The sequence below is a fragment of the Dipodomys spectabilis genome, unplaced genomic scaffold (assembly GCF_019054845.1).
Source record: "Dipodomys spectabilis isolate Male_0828 unplaced genomic scaffold, ASM1905484v1 ptg000518l, whole genome shotgun sequence".
Classification (NCBI taxonomy): domain Eukaryota; kingdom Metazoa; phylum Chordata; class Mammalia; order Rodentia; family Heteromyidae; genus Dipodomys; species Dipodomys spectabilis.
The window spans coordinates 338338-358221 of record NW_024871195.1 but is presented as its reverse complement, the minus strand read 5'-3'; the positions used below and the strand labels follow the sequence as shown (position 1 = coordinate 358221).

At 38.0% G+C, this 19884-nt stretch overlaps 1 protein-coding gene across 1 annotated transcript in view; it reads left to right on the top strand.

Annotated features, from left to right (window-relative positions):
• Satb2 (SATB homeobox 2) overlaps positions 1 to 19884 on the top strand; it is a 181499-nt gene that overhangs the window by 112826 nt on the left and 48789 nt on the right. Inside the window, exons 8-9 of the mRNA XM_042670088.1 lie at positions 11818 to 12030; positions 15368 to 15523. Coding sequence (XP_042526022.1) covers positions 11818 to 12030; positions 15368 to 15523 — 369 coding nt within the window. The remainder of the gene's footprint in view (positions 1 to 11817; positions 12031 to 15367; positions 15524 to 19884) is intronic.

Sequence of the window (19884 nt, the reverse complement as noted above, 5' to 3'; positions counted from 1 at the left end):
AAATAAACAGTCTTTCATTTCAGACTCACTGGCTTGCATTCATAGATTTGAAGATTGTAATAATGTTAATACTTCTCAAGATAGCGGTATCTCAGAGTTATTAGATGGCTTGAGGCTGGCTGTATAGATAGCAGTTTTACTTTAGTTAATGGGGCACATATAAAGACTTGTTAGCTCTTTTTGGACTTCCTCAGCCAAAAATCATGGATTGGGTCGATCAAAAAGGTAAGCCCTGCTGACTTAGGAGGGCTGGCTTTGTGTTTTGGGTAAAGGGAAGGCTAATTCAGCCACTGTCAAACTGTATTACTCAGTAAGTCTACCTGACATAGAATCCTGCAGGTAACAGAAAACAGAGAGATTGTTTTTTTCCTTTTCCACTTCCCTTCACAAAACTCATACCGAAAGATCATAGAAAGGAAATCTGATGGCATTGGTTCTACCTAATTTTTCTTCCCTAACCAATGTATAGCATCCTTAAAAGTTACTTTTTTAAAAGTTACCTACTGGACTCATTCCAGAAACTTCAGATTTCTTCATTTTTGCTGAAAACCAAACAAAAAGCACATTCCTTTTCAGTGATAATTTCATAAGTTTTTTTAAATCATTCTCTAATAAAGAACAATATACTCATCTTGCATACATAGAGTATCCCTGTGCTCAATAAAGCCTTATACCTCTGGTGAATATTCTCAGTAGAAACATGGATTTTTAATGTGAGTTAACCATTATGTTATTTAATCTCCACAAATTCTAGGTGATGTTTTATAATTAATGAATGATTTTCATAAAAGAAATATAAAGAAAACTAGCTTTAGGTCTCCTTGTTTATGTTTGTCACCATTGCTTATTTGAAGCAATAAAACAGTATATACATATTGGGGAATGATAACTATTTGGTTCAGAGTTAAGTGAATATTAGTTCAAATAAAGTGAATTACATTATTAAGGCCAGAAATGCTGTGAGGTAATTATAACTGTAATCAATTAGGCATTACTAGGCTGTTTTGTGTCTATATTGAAAATACAAACTGTTGTATTTACTTTCAACCTTCTCTTGCTATGATACTCACATGAAATTCATTTTACATCATAGCTGGCACATATACATACATGTGCACAAATACATATATATGTATGTATATGTGCATCTACTATAGCTCTATTTCTAAAGGAAAGGCTGCATGGAAGGAAGGAGGAAAATAAGAACCAAAAAGGAAAATTAAGAGAGGAAAGGAAAATTAAGGAGGAAGGAAGGAGAAAGGAAAGCAAAAAGTTTTATAAAATCATGTACATACTATGTTTGAAACACTGTGACTTTCCAACGTCCTTATTTCTAATATCTTTGATTATAAAAATTACTTTGATCTCTTTAACTTTATCTTATTTAATTTTTTTTTTTTTTGGGTCCCGTCGTGGGGCCTGAACTCTGGGCCTGGGTGCTGTCCCTCAGCTCTTCAGCTCAAGACTAGCACTCTACCACTTGAACCACAGCGCCACTTCCGGCTTTTTTCTTTTTGCTTATGTGGTGCTGAGGAATCGAACCCAGGGCCTCAAGCATGCAAGGCAAGTGCTCTACCACTGAGCCACCTTCCCAGCCCATGATCTCTTTAACTGTCTGATCACTAATAATTATAACCTTTGTTTAAACAATGATACAGATTAAGATTTATTTTAAATTATTTCAATGTCATTTTGAGAAGAAAAGTTACTTTTATGAAGTATAAAATTTGTATCTTAATTTAGTGCTACCTAAAATATCCATATGGTCATTTTACTTTATATATTTTATTAGATTTTTTAAAATTCTTCTATATCCCAAGTAATTTTAGTTAATATGCTTCTTAAAAGTTATTGCTTATGTGCTTTGCCTTCTGTATGAATAGACTGTGGAGCAGAACTGATGTACCTCAAGTATTTAAAGTTGCACATTTAAAGTCAGATACTTTGATGTGTTGTATATTCACTCATTTGACAAATATTTATTAAATATTCACAAACCCAGCGTGAGAATGATAGCTAACATGTATTGTGTTATTAATATGTTTGATGTACTTCTAAACTAAGCAGGATTATCTGAGTTTTTGGTAAAGAAACTGTGCCACAGGGAGACTAATTGATGGTTGTTCAATTAGAATCCACTTTTGAACTCAAACAGACTGATGAATCCAGAGCTCTTACTTTCAGCTGCTTTATTCTGGCCTATTTCTTCACTCAGAGGATAGTAGATGAGAGACAACTCCTACTTCAGTGCAATAGAGACAGTGAACTCGTTTTCAAACTAGTACTTCTGTTGTCATGTAGTAAGTATGTCGTGTGCTGTGTGTGCTAGGCAGGAACAGGTGTTGCTGACCCTTCAAGTGATCGAAGTTAACCCAGAAAAATTGCAGCCAGAGAGAATAATGTTTTACATCTGTTTCAGGACACCGCAAGTGTTAAGAAAATGCTTTACTTACATCTATAAGCATAGAATATATTTGCAATATAAGTATCCAATATTGTATTTGTTTTGTTTTGTTTGGAAAGTACTGTTCTTTTTGCCAGTGTTTTGACTAGGTAGCCAAAGCTAGTGAATCTTGAGGGCTGTACGCCAACAGTTGTTTCACAGAACACTCAGGGAAACTAGAGATAACCAGGCCCAAAACTTTTGAATGAGATAGTCTGGGTGCCAGGTATTGAGGCGTGAGTAGAAACCCTGTATGTGCCCAGAGCTGTGAGCACCACCAGTAAAATATTTCCAAGGGGAACTTCCTTAGTCCTCCGTTCGCTTTTGCTTTGGGAGACTAAAGTGTTTAGAAAATATCGGTTTTGATTCTGCAAAGTCCCATTCCAGTACCTGCCACTTCTTAGGGACAATGAGGAGGAAGGGACAGAGGAAATGATAAAGGAAGGGATGAAGAAAACGAGGCAGTGCAGCTTATCTAATTATGTCTCTTGCTGCAAGGATTATATAGGCTTAAAATATTAAACTTGCCAGGAATAAGGCTTTCGCTGAGTTTGCCCATGGAATGTGTTCACATGTGGTTTGGAGAAAGTGCATTTCAGAGAATACAATTTTGGCTTCAAGAATGTTCAGTGTACCCATTCACTCTGCATGTTTACTGATTCTGATGTGTCAGGTGACACAGGTAAAGTTCTATTGCTTGCTAGTCTAAAAAGAAAGCTGTCCACAACACATGTGTTTCACTTAATGAATTGCAGATTTGGAGTACATGGAATATGTGTTCTAAAGTGGAATTTGCCTGGCCCCAAATTTCAGTTTCCAATGATCATTTCCGATAGGCTGAATGAACAGATCTTGAGTACAGTGTGAGTCAGACTCTCAGTATATAGTCTGCCAGGGCCTGCTGTTGGCTGTTCAGTCAAGATAGGATTCCCATTCCCTGAAATGAAAAAAAATCATTCAGTGCCTTCTTAAGAGATCTGTTTTCCTATATGTCACCAACTAATTACTAAGGACAAAATGTATACATTCTACTCCCAAGCAGTTTATATGATGGGAAGACGGTGCATACAGTTTCCAGTGTAGAAGATGAGAAGTCTTGGGAATGTGAGGTAGAATTGCTGTTTTGGGAAATCTCAGTCCAAAGTAAGCTAGATATATACCTATGTAACTAGTCTTTTAGTGCCTTGGAGAATATATCTCTACAGTGACATTTGTTGGCAAATGTACTTTTGTACAAGCATTTCTATTTGCAGAGTACATTAATTCCCTTTAGATGCTCAGTTCTACTCACCCCATCTTACAAAAATGCTACATGCAGAGGCTGTCTTTCCTAATAAAGAAATATTATAATACAAGAGAAGTTTTATTAAACTAATGCAATAACGACATTTTCTTTGAGGATTTAACACATCATTTTTAATAATAAAAATCAAATTGTCATTGTTGTGCCCTGTATACTTTTTATTCAAATCAAACTAAATCCTGTGGCTTCATGGCTCTGCAGTGCTCTGGGGGTGTGTGTGGAGGGGGGAAGTGTTTGAGGGTGGAGGTAGCAGGAGTATTTTTAGCATCACACAAATGAATTTTAGCAGCTAGATTCATAGCAGGGTTGTAGATTATAAATACAGGGCCCGAGGAAGTGTGTTTATGTTCATGAGCAGAGAGGAGAATGCATGGAGAGCAGGTAGAAGAAATAAGACTGGAGGTTGGAAGGGGAATGATATTTTTAGGTTGGCTTTCAGATGGTTGGAGGCTAGTAGGCTACATGGTCATGGCTTCTGAGCTGACCTCTGAAATATGTGTGCACTGTGTCTGATAGGCTTTCATGTTACCTGGCTTCTTAAGAGGCTGCTAGGATTTTTTTGTTCTCAAAATATTGAGATATGAGGAATGTAGAGAGAGCCTTACTTCCTTCTCCCTTTCCTTCTCCTTCCCTCTCTTCTTCCCTTTCTCCCTTCCCCATTTCCTTCCATTTCTTGTCTTTTTTTTTTTTTTTTTTTTAACTTTAAAAGCAAGCATTTGATAGGCAGGTCATACTTAAGGGAAAGATGGAAAGATGGGTCAAGTGAGTGTCCAAACCCTTTCCACCTGTGACCTTTTGTAGTCTTTCTCTTTAAAATGGGAGTTATATATGATTAAAAAAAAATTGATGTTTGGTCATGACATCACTTTGCTTATAAAAATAAATAATTATGAATTAAAATAAACTTAAGCCCTACTGCTGTATAATGCATTTTTGAATCATTACATCTTCAAAGAGATGTAACTAGGTTTTTGAAGAAGTTTGCAACTAAGCACTTCATACAATTTTTTCACACATCTCAGAATGATAGTTAAAGTACATTATGAAGGAACGGGCTTATTTTCCCTAATATTGCCAGTGTATTTCTGAAAAAGTGCTAACTGAAAGATTTTACTTTAAGCATAGCAATTAACTGTACATATAATTTCTCCCTGGGTTTAAATGACATTCTGTTTTCTACCTATATTCAGATTGGAATCCAAAACTTGTGGATTATTTGCTTTATATAATAAGTATTTTTTGGATGGAATTACCACTATATGTTTTAATAAATAAAGTGAGCATTGCAAGTTACACTTTTTATCCCACTTTTCTGGCCACAAACAAACATAATTTGTAGAAATGAAAACTGTCTTCAGCTAGTTTGTTGCTTTTTTTTTTTTCCAAAGAGAAGCACCAGGGTTTGTCTGGGCCACTTTCCTCAGTACGCACCTGGTGTATATCACTTTAAAAATAAATTATGCCTCATTAAATTACAATTAAGTGGAATCATGATCATTTGTTTTTCTGGAAGGAAGATGTTTTGCATATTGAAAGCCTAATTTGTTGCAGGTGACAAAAAGGCTGAACAGATTATCTAATATCACTTCATTTTGGGGGTAATGTTTATTGGTTAGTTTGTATATACTCCAGTAGCTCAGAATTATATTAATGTGGACTGTATTATTTTCACCTCGCAATGTCTTCTTCCACTCCATCAGCTTTTATATTCCCCTTACCCTTGCTTTTAAAGAAACACAAACTTCTTTAGCAATTCTGGAGAAGTCACGCGCTTTTTCTTTTCCTCTATTGCTGCCCTAGGCCCTCCAAGGTTGCCTCATCTCACCATTATCTTTCTACCTAGATAGTACTTAGACATAAAGATCCAGCTAAGTTATATCTCACCTCTCCCAAAAAGTGTTCCCTGAGCCCTGCAGTTAACAATGCTTTCTCCCTCGATACGCTCTCCCTTTGAACCAAAATGGCATTCATTCCACCTCACATTTGTGATACACATCTTGTTATTTTTTTTTGAGACAGAGTCTCATTATCTAGCCTAAGGCTGGCTTCAGACGCTTTAATCCTCCTGCCTTCCTTCTCCTTCCAAAGTCTGGGATTATGGATGTGTACCACTAGGCACAAAATATTTGTACTTTACATGGTGGTAGTAAAAAAAACAAACAAAAAAACTAAAAAAAAAAACAACACTTTTTTTTTTCAATCTTAAAAGGGATTTGTGATTTCCTATATATATCTTTAGCTTGTAAATACAAGACTGTAAATGTATTAAGAGACAATTTCTGTTAAAGTTTTCATTGTGTTTTACTTCAAGTACTGCACAAGTTAAAATCTGATAAAGGATTTACATTCAGTTATCTGAAACTCCTCATCTCAGACTTTTGTTTTAATGTGGTGGGTAACTTGAAAAAAACCCACTTTTTATTTCCTACTACATTATAAATTTTTTGGAAGGAGAATCTGTCTCTTTTTAATGTTTTCATATTTCTCTGGGTTTTGTTGTTGTTTTTAACAAATTGTATATAAGAAATGAATTAATAGAGGCGTCTTACATTCTTGGAGAACAGGTATAGTGAATTTGGGGTTACCCATATAACTGATATATTAGACTTAGGATCTTCTTAGGTTTTCCGTGAGAGGTATCACCTAATCCTAGAGTGGCACCAACAATTGGAGAGGCATGAAGAATGGGTAAATATTAAAACCTAGTCTCTAATAAACTTCAATGTTGCTGTCAGGCCTGGAGCTGTCTACAGGAGTCTGGGGTAGGGAGGTAGGTCACCCAGCATTCCTAAACCTAGACTGGATATGCATGCATTCTCTTGTTGCTCTTTTACAGAGTTAAACACTGACTAAAAATATTCAACCAGCGCTTCCAGAGAAGGTGAGAAGAGCTAATGCAGAAACTTAGAAGTTAATTTTCTGGAGCCAATAATGACAATGGCTCTCCTCAAACTTTTCTGAGTTTCAGCATCTCTCTCTCTCTTTCTCTCTCTGTCTCTGTCTGTCTGTCTGTCTGTCTGTCTCTCTCTCTCTCTCTCTCACACACACACACACACACACACACACACACACTCACAGAGTTTAGGATACACACATTTCAGCTGAAGTAAGGAAGTGGAAATCTCGATGATAACAAGTGCAGATTCAAAAACCATGAGGTCATTTAATTTATTATAAAGAAATATTTTGTTATGGTAGAAAAAAACAAGAACATGAATTTTTAAATTTTAAAACAGCCTAAATTCTTTGTATTTGAAGATATTAGTAAGCAAATTAAATTGCAGAATGTCATCTCATTGTGTACTGTGTGTGTATTTATATGTATGTGCGTGTGTGTGTGTGTGTGTGTGTGTGTGCGCACGCGCGCGAGAGTGTGCATGTGTGTTGGTTCTAGGGTCTGAATTCAAGGCCTGGGTGCTGTCCCTGAGCTCTTTTGCTCAAGGCTAGTGTTCTCCCACTTGAACCACAGCTTTTTACTGGTTAGTTGAAGAGAAGAGCCTCATGGAAATTCTTGGGCTGGCTAACTGTAATCCTCAGATCTTCTAGCTTTTTACTGGTTAGTTGAAGAGAAGAGTCTCATGGAAATTCTTGGGCTGGTTGTAAACTGTAATCCTCAGATCTCAGCCTCCTGAGTAGTTAGAATTACAGATGTGAGCCACTGGTACCTGGCATCATTTTGTACTTTCCATTTAACTTTCTTACTAACTCAGATGTTCTTTGCATATGTTGGAAGTGATACAGCACTTGCAAAATCCTTCATTAATAATAGGTCAGGGAAAGGCCAATTTACATTCTCTTTTCCCTACTCCCTTCCTTTTCCAGTGACTTGTAACCCAAGGACTATTTTGAAGTCAACTTCCTTGTGCCTAGTTGCTTGTGTTCTGGAGGCAACCCATAGCTCCTGGTCTGACACAACCTCTGCCAGCACCATGGAGGAAAATGTTCTATTATCTCCCTGGAGAAAGCTCTGTTGGCTACAATGAGGAAAATGCTTAATGACCACTTAGTACTTGCAAAACAATTTAACATGATTACCAATAAGAAAGTTTAATAAGCAATATCCTAGTTATTTTGTTAATTTTGTTCTATTTGCACATTCTCACTAACCACGACCTTTCTGTTCATAAAAGTACATTAAAAAAATCAATGCCCAGGTGCTGTGCCATTTTTTTTTTTTACATCTAAATGGCAATGTCCAAGTAACATCTCCTGTATGGGTGGTTGATAATTAAAATGCCAGATGACACCATGGTGAGGAGTTCAGAAATATTTATGTGAGATAAATTATTAATTTATGTTCAAGGCAGTTTCAACATGATAAACATTTACCAACCTTGATCATTAAATGGGAGTGATTTGGGATGTATTAGAATTATGCTATAGATTTTCTTTTGATTTTTTTTTGTCCACCTATATTTTCAATTAACTAGGTAAAATCACTTTACATGAATAAGCCTCAAGAAATCAGACTATTTTTTTAAATTCCCACTTTAATGAAAAGCATATAAATAACCAAAGTGGAAAAGACTGAACAAAACAACTGAAGTTCTTCTTGTGCCCATCAACTAAGTACTTGTTAGTGAAAAAGTATGAGGTGAAAAGAATGTACTTGGGACCCATGACTACACAGATGGGAGCTTAAATAAATAATATGGAACCCTGTTCTAGTTCTCTGAGGTAATATGGAGATGTTGCTGGACACCTGGTTGGCTGGAGATTTTATCTACAATTAGGCAAATAAATCCGAGGCAGCATTATTTCCCACCAGTTACTTAAAATACAAATATTGTTTCTCTCAGACTTGAGTAGTGGTGGTGTCAAGCACTTATTGTAAAGGCTTTTTGTCTGCTCTGGCCTTAGAAATGGTCAAGCTTTCCTAAAAGACTGCCCACTGTATGAACAATGCAGAGGAAGGCTTTGTACAGTTTCAAAGAGAAAAGTCAGACAAGAAACAAATAGAAACAATATGATTTTGAATGATTGTTCAACTTAACTTTTGTTACTACTAACTGTACAAAGAAGTTTTATTGTGAAATTTACTTATGTGCATATACTATACTTTGATCAAATTTACCCCATCTATATTGCTCTTTTTTAATAATCTCCCCCCCACACACACTTTTATTGATTTTTAGTGGGTTTCATTATGCTTTCTTCCTTTTTATCCTCCTCCTCCTCCTCCTCCTCCTCCTCCTCCTCCTCGTCCTCCTCGTCCTCCTCCTCCTCGTCCTCCTCCTCCTCCTTCTCCTCCTCCTCCTCCTCCTCCTCCTTCTTCTCCTCCTCCTCCTCCTCTTCCTTCCCTTTTTGCTAGGTACCAAGATTGGGACAAAGAGCTTCAGACTTGCTTAGCTTACATGTTTTGCTGGTGTTTACCACCCGAGTCATGCCTTCAACACAGAATTTTGCTGGTGATTTTGGAAATGTAGTCTCAAAGTCCTTTCTATACAAGATGGCTTAGGACCTTGATCTTCTGGATCTTTCTTTCTTAAATAACTAGAGTTATAAATAGGAGTCACTGGTGCTGGGTTATGCTATTCATACACTGAATGAATTTATTTTACTGATGAAGAGTTAATTGTCAGTTTGAACATGTTCCATTAGAAGTATACTTTCAGCTATGTTCTATAATCTAGATGCTTGCTGTTATGTATTCAATATGTTGTGAAAATAATTTCAAGGAGGAACAATAAGTTAAACTTTGCTTTTCGGACTTGTTGGGTTATCATAAAGAATATATCCAGGTTGACCCTATAACCCCTTTAAATTTTAGCATTAATCTTTGTGTTTTGTTAATATGGAAAATTGGTAGCAATTTAAAATCCACTTCCCTCTTGATTCTCCACGTATTAATTTAGGGATTTATTTTAAATCTCTGAAGCAAATGCATTATGAATATTTCAGGTTACTCAGTAAAAGTAGAACAGTTGATAAGTTAAGACAGAATCTACTTTTAATTTCAGAAAGAGAATCAATTCATGGATTGCCTAACATTTTCCTGGAAGACAAATGTCTCACTTGTTGCTTCTAAAAGCATGACAAGAAATCTGGATTTTCTTTATATCATTTTACCAATAGGGTATTTATACACATACATTCTACTTTACTCTTTCCTTGAACAAGCATGGGTGTGTACGCACATGCACATGTGCACATGAACATTTCTCCTAGCTTCATGATATGGCATATTTTATTCATATTCTCATCCTGACACCCCCTCTCTCTGTCTCTCTCCCTGTCTTCCTATCTGCTGTCTGTCTCTCTCATTCACACCCACACCCATTCTTCCCCCTACAGAGCTCTTTAGCCATGTTTATGTGCACATTTCTTTCAAGTATTAATGAGGATTCCTCTAATCATGACCTCCAAGTTGCAGAAGTATCAGGTGGCATCCTACATATACATCCCTTGATTGACTTTTGTGATGTGTTCAGTGGTGATTACTTTCTAGAATGCTGATAACCATATGATACACATTCTTGTATATGGCATTTACTTCACTGTATTACAGTGCATTACTTTACACCAAATATATGCTATATTGTTCAGATTTCTGTTTATTTTTCTTATATAGATGTCTCCCCCTCCCTTGCCCTCCCTTCTTTATGGGTGTGCGGGCACTCAGAACCTTGCACTCTCGCTCAACTTTACACTTAGGCTGACAGTTCTAGTTAAGCCAGCCTCCAATTCTGGCTTTTTGCTAATTAAGTGGTTGTAAATGTCTCTCATATTTGTCTGCTGGGACTGGATTTGAATTTTAATCCTCAGATCTCAGCCTTCTGAGTAACTAGGTATATAAGCATGAACATTAACACCCACTTGCCCTTTTATATTTAAACAATATATTAGAAATCCTATGGTGTTGTCTTTAGAGTAGTTCCAATTTGTAGAAACATCTTTGGCATCATTAACACTTTACTACAGTTCATAGAAGTAACTTTTCATGACTTGGAGTTGCCCATCTGTTCAAAGGTTTAGGATTAGCTTCACAGCTCTTCCTGAGGGACAGTCATAAACCCTGATCTCATGCTGCTCTGAAGATAGATATTAGCTAAGAATATAAAAGGATATCTCTGTGTGATAATCCAACAAGTGTGCAGGATGGAAATGGATCTACATCTGCCTGAAGTATTAGAGCGTTCCAACTTAGGTCTCCTGCTTTCTTCTTGGATCTTTACTACTCTACCAGAGTTTTGGCAACATCTTGGTGAATTTCCTGCTATTAGGACACATGAAAACACTAATTTCCTATTTAAATCTTGCCATTTGGATGAGGTACACATTCAGAAAGTATCTGAGCCTACCATGGCATTCTGTACACATGTTAGTTGTAGCTTGCTCTGGCTCTTTACTGGATGTGACCATATTTTCATTGCTTTAATGGTGGGATTAGTTTTCTTATGACGCTTGCTGCCTCATGAAGAAGGTTTGGCTCCCTCTGTACATATACGAAGATAGCTATTATGTGTGTAGAATCCGAAGTTATCAGAGGGTTGACACTCATTGTAGCTCTTTGCTGTATCTTTTTTTTTTTAAATACAGAAACATCTATATTGAAAACAGTGGCCGGTCATACAGAAATTAAGCCAAACTTTTTTCTTTCTTCCTTTCTTTTTTTTTTTTTTAAATCAATGTAAATCTCCCATGCTGTTTAAATGTCGGAACTAAATTTACCAAACTTGGCAGATTTGTAAAGCTGAACAGGAGTGCCAAGTATGCCCAGTTTCAAGCAGAGAGAGTTCTAACAGTTCCTGAAATACTTGTAGGAGGCACCTGGCGGCAGTCACAGTTTCACAATCCTTCCCCAGCGCCTACCTTGCTAGCTGCCATCTCTACACTGATTATTACAGTGACGATAACGTGTCAGAATAGCACAGTCTTACAAAAAGGAAGGCAAGCACATTCCCTCAGAATCATTCTGCTGGAGAGCCCCAAGCAGGAATTAAACTGAGTTCCCTGACATCATAGTGAGCTGATTTTGCCAAACAAATAAAGAGGGAGCCGTTGGGAGATGGAAATCACACATGTATACCTACAGCTATGACAGATATGCCTTTCTTCTCCACTTTATCAGGGATTGTTGTCTGAGATTCTGCGAAAGGAAGAAGACCCTCGGACAGCCTCTCAGTCTCTTTTGGTAAACCTGAGGGCCATGCAGAATTTCCTCAACCTGCCGGAAGTGGAGCGGGATCGAATTTATCAGGATGAGCGAGAACGAAGCATGAACCCCAATGTGAGCATGGTCTCCTCCGCCTCGAGCAGCCCCAGTTCCTCCCGAACCCCTCAGGTGAGATGTTGGCTCCACTCTTCACTTGGAATCACCTTGCTGCACGGAGACTCTTGAAAACTAAGTGTTCTAATCCAAGGATTTCTTAATCTAGTGGGTGTGTCGGTCAAAGGATATATGGTCTTTGGCATATAATGATTGTAACCCTGTAGTATCTTCTATACCATTTCTATCTCTCTAGGAAAGTCACACTCTTCTACATGTGGTATATGTATGGGATGAGGAGTGGGAGTCATGCTCTGAGAGCATATAACTGCTTAGTTAGGGAAGAAATAGGAGTTTGGGTAAAAGCCGAGTTTGTATAGCAAATACATTGCTTTTCATTTGTGTGTGTGTGTGTGTGTTTGTATTTTTCAACTCAAGGCCTCGGCACTGCCTCTGAGTGTTTTTTTTTTTTTTTCCTTTTTCCTCAAGGATAGCGCTCTACCACTTGAGCCAAAGCTCCACTTCTGATTCTTGGTGGTTAATTGGAAATAAGTCTGACAGACTTTCCTGCCCAGGCCGGTTTTGAACTGCAATCCTCAGATCTCTGCCTCCTGAGTAGTTAGCATTACAGGAGTGATTTACCAGGGCCCAGTTATGGTTTTTTGTTTTTGTTTTTTGTATGGGAAGAAAGTAGCTTGGGGCAAGGGATAGAGAGTAGTCTTAAGTTTTGTTTTATGCAATTCAAAAAAAATGGGGGGATCCCTTGCCTAAGGAAGCATGCAAAGGCAGTGGTTACCACAGACAGTTCGAGTGTCACTCAGTGTTTGCTAGAAAATGATAATGAAAAAGTAGGCCTCAATGACTTTCCAGGATGATCTCATTGGATTTGGTGGTTTCCATCTTTCCTTTCTATACACTTTTACAATGTTCTGATCTAGGCCCTCTTGCAAGTGTGTGTGTCTAATAACACACTTTAAAACTTCTAGTTGCATCTAAGGACTGGAGGCTATCAGGGGTCATTTCCAATTCATATCTGAGCCCACTCATACCTCATCTACTCCTTATTTCCCCTAAATTTTAATACTCAATTCGTTTATGATGAAGCCATCTCATTCACTGTTGCTTGGATAAAGCATGGGTTCTGACTGAGTGATGGTTCTCAGAGCCATCTTAGTGCCAAGAACACATTTGTGCAAATGTGCTTCCCAACCAAAGATTGTTGTGTTTAGATATTAGAGTTTTTGTTTCATACAATTTCATTTTCTGATAAATTCCATGGAGCTGATTAAGCATAAAACCAGAACTTTGTTCTAGTAGAAGTCTTTCTGTCTTTTTGAAGTATATAAACTTTTATTTACACTGATAGTGACTCCCATATTTTTGTGCTGTACATTTTTAAAAATCATTTTCTATCATATACTACCATATTGTTCTTAGTAAATTATGAGTTTTTATTAGTGTTCAGCTAAAAATATGTCTCTTCTTGCTTTGGACAAGTGTAACCAAGTGTTTTTATTTCTTTTTCTCTAGGATTTAGGGTGGACACACTGATTAAGTTGAGCAAGTTGTTAATTTTCACTAATATTTACTTTTCAACACTTTGAAAGCCTGTTAGATTGTTGTTGGAGAGCCTGGCCATCCTTCATGTCCATTTAATCATGCACAGTTTTTTCAGAATATTCCTTACTTTTACTTGTTAGAAACAAATACAAGTATATTTGTTTTGTTTTCTGCTCCTTTTAAAATAATTTTCTACTAAGATTCTATCTTAGGCACTTTTTCAAAGACCTGATAGTTTCCAGTACTTGACTAATTTGTAACGCTACACAGTGAGTGACAAAATTGTGGGATACTTAAAAAATAAATTAAAACCACACATAATTCCATCTTGAAAATTCCTAGATAAAAGGCTAAGGCCTAGCAGGAAAGCAGATGCTTGCCAACCCAGCCAGCACTGGTGGATCTGGAGATGCACAGTGGTCCTGATCCGTGGCTTTGGAGCCTGAAAGACTTTTGAGTTCAGGCCATTCATTGTAACTTCACATGGGGCAGTGGGTCCTTTAGCAAGTTCACTATCCTCCTTTTCACCATCAGATTCTTCATCTGCCTCTTGAGTCTCTCATCGGAATCAGATAAGAAAAGCCAAAGCATGTTCTAAGGGGGTCTGGCACACAAAGAGAGGCCACTTCTCTTTTTTTAGACTCATTGACTTGGCAGTAATTAGAAAATAGTATGAGGCAAGACGGTCAAAGGAAAATGGCAAACATTACTTCATGCTCTTAGAAAAAAGCAAAAGGTTCATGTGAATTTAGAGCATTGAATACCGTCTAAAGACATCTTTGCAAATGATGGCACAGTGTCCACACTCCTGACCAGCACACTGCTTGAGCTATGGAGAAAGCACAGGGCACCAGCAGAGGGAAGGTTAGGATTTGGCAACAGCTCCCTTGCTTTTGGGGTCTAAGATGAATGAGGCAAAAAGACAAAGTCCAGTTTAGGGCTATTCCACCAGCAGGGTTCCTGTGCCCACAGAAGAGGGCTGTTCTCAGGGCCCTGACGCTGGGGGAACAAGAAATCTGCCAAGACCCCTTGAGCAAAGCATCTTAGGCCCAGACTAAGCAAATACTCTGACAGTCTTTCAGACCAAGTTGACTCCGATGTTTTAGGGTATTCCTAACCCCAAGAAGCACAGACACCTTCTGTATTGTCCTTCATTTGTCTCCGAAGCTGATGGGAAATCATTCAATTAAAACGAGCACGGCAGACTACATAAAGCCACAATATGAGTTTAAGAAAATGAAAACGGCATATCAAAGGCATTCTGAAGCCTAGTCTCATGAAATGAAATTTTGTTTCATTCCCACTGATTTCCTAGGTGAAATTAGGTGACTGTCTGGGTAGCATAATGATGATAGTGTTAGGAAACCATACATACTCAAATGACATACATACAGCTTTAATAAAGAATGAGAGAGACTCGGGGGAGGACATTAAATCGAGTAATAATTTATTATTTAGAGACCTCTACCCATTTATTCTTTTTTTTTTTTTTTCTGGAAGAATTGACTTCCTGCAAAGGTGTTCTAGTTTTCAGAAAAAAGAAGGTGTGTATTCTGCATGTTTGTTTGGCAGCTAGGTGAGTGTGTACAGACAGCCTGGCCATCCTACCTGTGCACCACCTCGGATTCTGTGAGGGACAGAGCAGGGTTGACAGGAGTCTGCCTGTCCTATAGGAATGCCCTGCAATTATTTCCAATCACAATTAACCTGATTAGAATAATGGACAGGAAGTATCCCTCTGTAGCTAATGCAGTCTGGCATCAGCTGACTGAAATCCTTTGATAATTTCTGCACAGATGGCTGGGCTGAATGCAGCACTTTTTAAATTATTATTTTCATGGTCTCTTGGTAGGCCAAAACCTCGACACCGACAACAGACCTCCCTATTAAGGTGGACGGCGCCAACGTCAACATCACAGCTGCCATTTATGACGAGATCCAACAGGAGATGAAAAGGGCCAAGGTGTCTCAAGCCCTGTTTGCCAAAGTGGCTGCAAATAAAAGTCAGGTGAGTGGTTTTTAAAGCAGCAAAGCCCACGGCTGGAATCAGACCCTCCTATAAAAATACATCTGTTCTTATAATAATAATAACAATAATAATCCCCAGGGAGCCCGTCATATTCTACCTTTTGCTCCCTGGCTTACTTCTCCTCCCACTGGAGAGAGCCCTAGCTATTTTTTTTCCCTTTAAAGTATTAAAACAACAATGAATCATAATGGAATGATTTCTCCCCTTATTCTTGTGCTATTGTGCACCTTCCTTTTTTGTTTATTCCTTTTATTTGGGGGAGGGGAAAGTCAGTTTTTAAGGTTTTTAAAATTCTTTTTTCTTTGAACAAAACTTAGAATGTTTATAACAGCACCTTCCTAGGGACCGTGTCTAACCAGGTCTCATCTCCTTTCCTGTTCCCTCCAGGGGAAGGATTGGCTTGGCCGTAATAACCACTTTCCCTAACCCCAGAGACACCTTGCGATGTCAGGTGTTTCTTTTATGTACAGAATACAGTTGTTTTTCCAGGGGAAAACACACGTGGGAGATCCAGAGTAAGTGCTAAATTCTAACAGGAAAACATAGAAGCTTACCCAGTAAAAAATTTCAGAGTGTCGGGATTATGGAGAATGCAATGCCCAGGGGAAAGTTGCAGACAGATGCTTAGGTTTTGTTTTTTTTTTTAAATTTCTGAAAGCAGCAACAGTTGGTGGCATCTACTCTCAATTTGTTTAAAGGGACAACTACTTTCTGACTATAGAATTTCTCCATGGTCAGTTTGAGGTGCTCACTTGTTTACCAAGATAAGCAATTAATGCGTGAAGGAAAGGAGAGTCAGTTAAAGCTTAATTTTGAGAGTCCTTTGAATTTGAGCTTGATTTCCTCTGTGACTTTGCATGACAAATGTTTTCATTCCTACATATGTAAATGTTAAAATGGGTCCACCATCACTCTAACAGATCTTCTCATGTGTGCCTTGCGGAAGTTACCCATACCATATTTCTATTAAGCAAGGAAGGTTCCAGAAATATGTTTTTAAAATGACAAATGTTATATTTAGACTAATTATATTGTTTAGAGGTTAGCTTTTTATTTCAACCTGCAGTTTTGTGGTAACCTAAGTTTTTTTCAGATGGTAATAAAGGGAGAGTAAAAGAATATCAAGGAACTTTGAAGAGGACTGAAATGTTTGTTTTCCCTTCTCAATTTCAATGTAACCATTTCTCCAGATTAACTATGACTCTTTTTGTCAATGAAATCAGTGAAATACAGTTTGTTAAGAGATGATGTCCAACCATAGTATGAAATACATGAAAAGAAAATACCATAGAGCCTTCTTAAACTGTTAAATGCATAAAATCCCATGTACCACATGGCAAAATATAATGAGAGTTGGAGCTGTTAAACGAATAAAGCTGTTAAATGCATAATGCCACTTGGCAAAACTACTGTGCATTTAATGGTTTTCCACTGTGTAATAAAGGACATATGTGGTAAATGTGCAGTGAGGATAAAAGCTGCACAATTGATTTTGCAAACCTGCCCCTTAGTTGTGACTTGATGCAAATATCAAAGTTTCACTGGGTCTTTTCTTTTACAAGCATCTTTCAAGAAAAACTGAAGACCACAGTCTGAGAACTTGATTTTAAATGCCTGTAATCTTCTGGGTGCCTTGGCATGCTAGCTATTGGAATTAGCGATGCCTCCAGCCTCCCAAAAGTAATTCAGGTGGCTGATTGAAAGCTGTGGTTGCCAACTGGCAGAAGGGTATTTTGGTGCCTATTGAAGAAATTAGTGTGTAGGTTCTGCAGGCAAGTATATTTCCGGGAATAAACAGGCTGAAGGCAAAGATGGAGCCTAAGTAGGGATAAGACACTTTAGAGGTTTTCTTTTTTTCAGGGGACAATGGTCTCCTTGTTATTTATGTATGGGGAACCTTGTTCCAAATAGCTGAATAGATACATAAATATGCATTGTGAAAATGACACTAATGAGCAAAGTGAATTTAATGATAGTTTCAAGGGTAGTTTAGTAAAGGAAAAGTTTTTCATTTCATTTGTAAACACCAACTTTAACTTGATAGCTTATTTGATGAAAGCGGTTGCCCATCCACTTGGTTTATAAAATCTCAGTACAGGACAGATGCTTACCAAGTCTCATCTAGGGGAAACAAGCACTCCATTAGTTTTGAGAACAGAGACCACAAAAGCTTTCTCTTCTCCTTAATTCCTTCTGCCTTCTATTATTTTTCATGGGAGGGTTCAGGAGTTCTCAAGAGTGATGGAAGAGTTAAATTCATCTCAAGGGCTTTCCATCCTCGTGGAGGCCAAATTAGTGAAACCTTTCATTAGGAACCCTTATGAACCGGAGGAGGCTGGGAGCCCCGAAGGCTCTGTTCAGATATGTTTAACAGCCCTCTCCTCCATTAGAAATTTCTTCTGAAATAGAAAGGAACTTCTGTTAAATCTCCCTCATTCTTGGTTGGTATGAATTGCTATAATCAATGGTTAAAAATTATAGTGAACACTTCCCTGTGTGTTTAGGAAGCTCAGAAGAAGGAGTTAGGAAAATGAGAGGAAATTTTCAGGAGGAATTAAGAGTCAGGCTCAAGTGGTCCTCGAGGGCTGTAACGGTGTCATGGCCGGGCACAGTGTGGGGGGAGGCAGTTCAGGAAAGGAGCAGAAAGGGTGACAAAGGAGTGGTCATGAAAATCCACTACTGAGAAGTGGGTGTGCATTTTCCTAGTGCATGGGTTATGTCAGGATGCATTTTGGCGTCCCAGCTCATGTCCAGGCCCTCTGTCCTAGACAGGTCAGTCCATCATGTAGTTACTCTAGGTGTCTTCCATCTGACCCTGGTCGTTTGCTTCCTGGGAAAGAAGACACAGAAGAACAAAACAAGAAGGAAGGATGTGCTTATGCACGTTGCACCTACTAATTTTCCTTCAGTTTTGACTTAGGGTCAGTTTAGTCACTTGGGATAAAGTTTTTTTTTTTTCTATTTTGTATTTTGTTTGTTTGCTTTTGGCGTGAATTCTAAAGATTGATCTTTTCCTTCTGCAGAAGAGTCAGATCATAGGACAAGAATACATGATAGCTGTTCTCTATGCCATTAGAGGGGAAGTGACCTTAGCAGGAGCCATGATGGAAGGAAGTATATGTAGGACATTTTTAAATCTCCACAGCATCTACCTTCTCTTACAAAGGGCCACCAGAGAACAACTGCCCAGCGTTCAGTGAGGGTGACCACAAGAACTCCTCCTCCTCAGTAAACCTCTGATCACATCCCTATCCCTCAAGCCTCTCCCATTGTTTCTTGCCACCTGTGATCTGGGAAGTGAAGTCAGGGGATTTTTGTGTCAGTCATCTGAAGAGTCTCCCTGCCTTCTTCCAGGGGATGGCAGGTATTTGGGGACCTAATCTGTAGTCACATTCAGATGGAATCAATTGCCCCTTATCCAGCCACTCACACTGTTATAGCCTCAGACCCGGCTCTCTCCACTCTTTGTACCCAGGTGTATTTCAGAGCATAGCGTGCACAGGATCATCTGATCTTTCCCTTCCTTTTCTTTTTTTAAAGAAGAGTATGAATCTATATTAGTTAGTAAACCCCAAGACTCAATTTTCCTACATTTGGGTAAAAATAGAGTAAAGAGAGAAATGAAAGGAGTTTATTTTAATCTCCGTTTCTTCTTCTCTATTAGAAAAATAGAAACAAACCAAGGAAAAAAACCTTTCATCGGTATTCTGTGCTTGTTCTGCGTATTAGGAGAGCAGAAAAGCTGAGATGCTTCTCTCACCCACTCCCCACCACCTACAGAACTCCACTTACTCTCTATATGATTAACCTCCTTTCCCCTAGACTCCATACACATGTGAGATCATACAGTGTAGTTCTCTCAGTGTCTGGCTTACTTCATGTAACATGATGTCCTCCAGGTCTATCCATGTAACAAATGGCAGAATCTTTCCTTTTTAGGGCTGAATAATATTCCATTATAAATGTGTACCTATAGGTATACATGTATCTATAGATATATAACATTTTCTTTACATAGTCATCCATCAACAGATACTTAGATTTCTTCCATATTGTGGCTTTTGTGAATAATACTGCAATGTATAGGGAAGTGCAGATATATTCATGAAATGACACTTGTATAAATGATAATTTATGCCTTTTCTCTTCCTTGAGTATTTACCCAGAAGAAATGTTTCTGCATCATATAGTAGTTCTATTTTTAATTTCTTTAGGAACCTCCACAATGCTTTCCATAATAATTCTACAAACATACATTTCTGTCACTGCACTGGGATCTGTTTTACTCTACACCCTTGCCAACATTTGTTAGCTGTTGTCTTTGTGATAATAGCCATTCT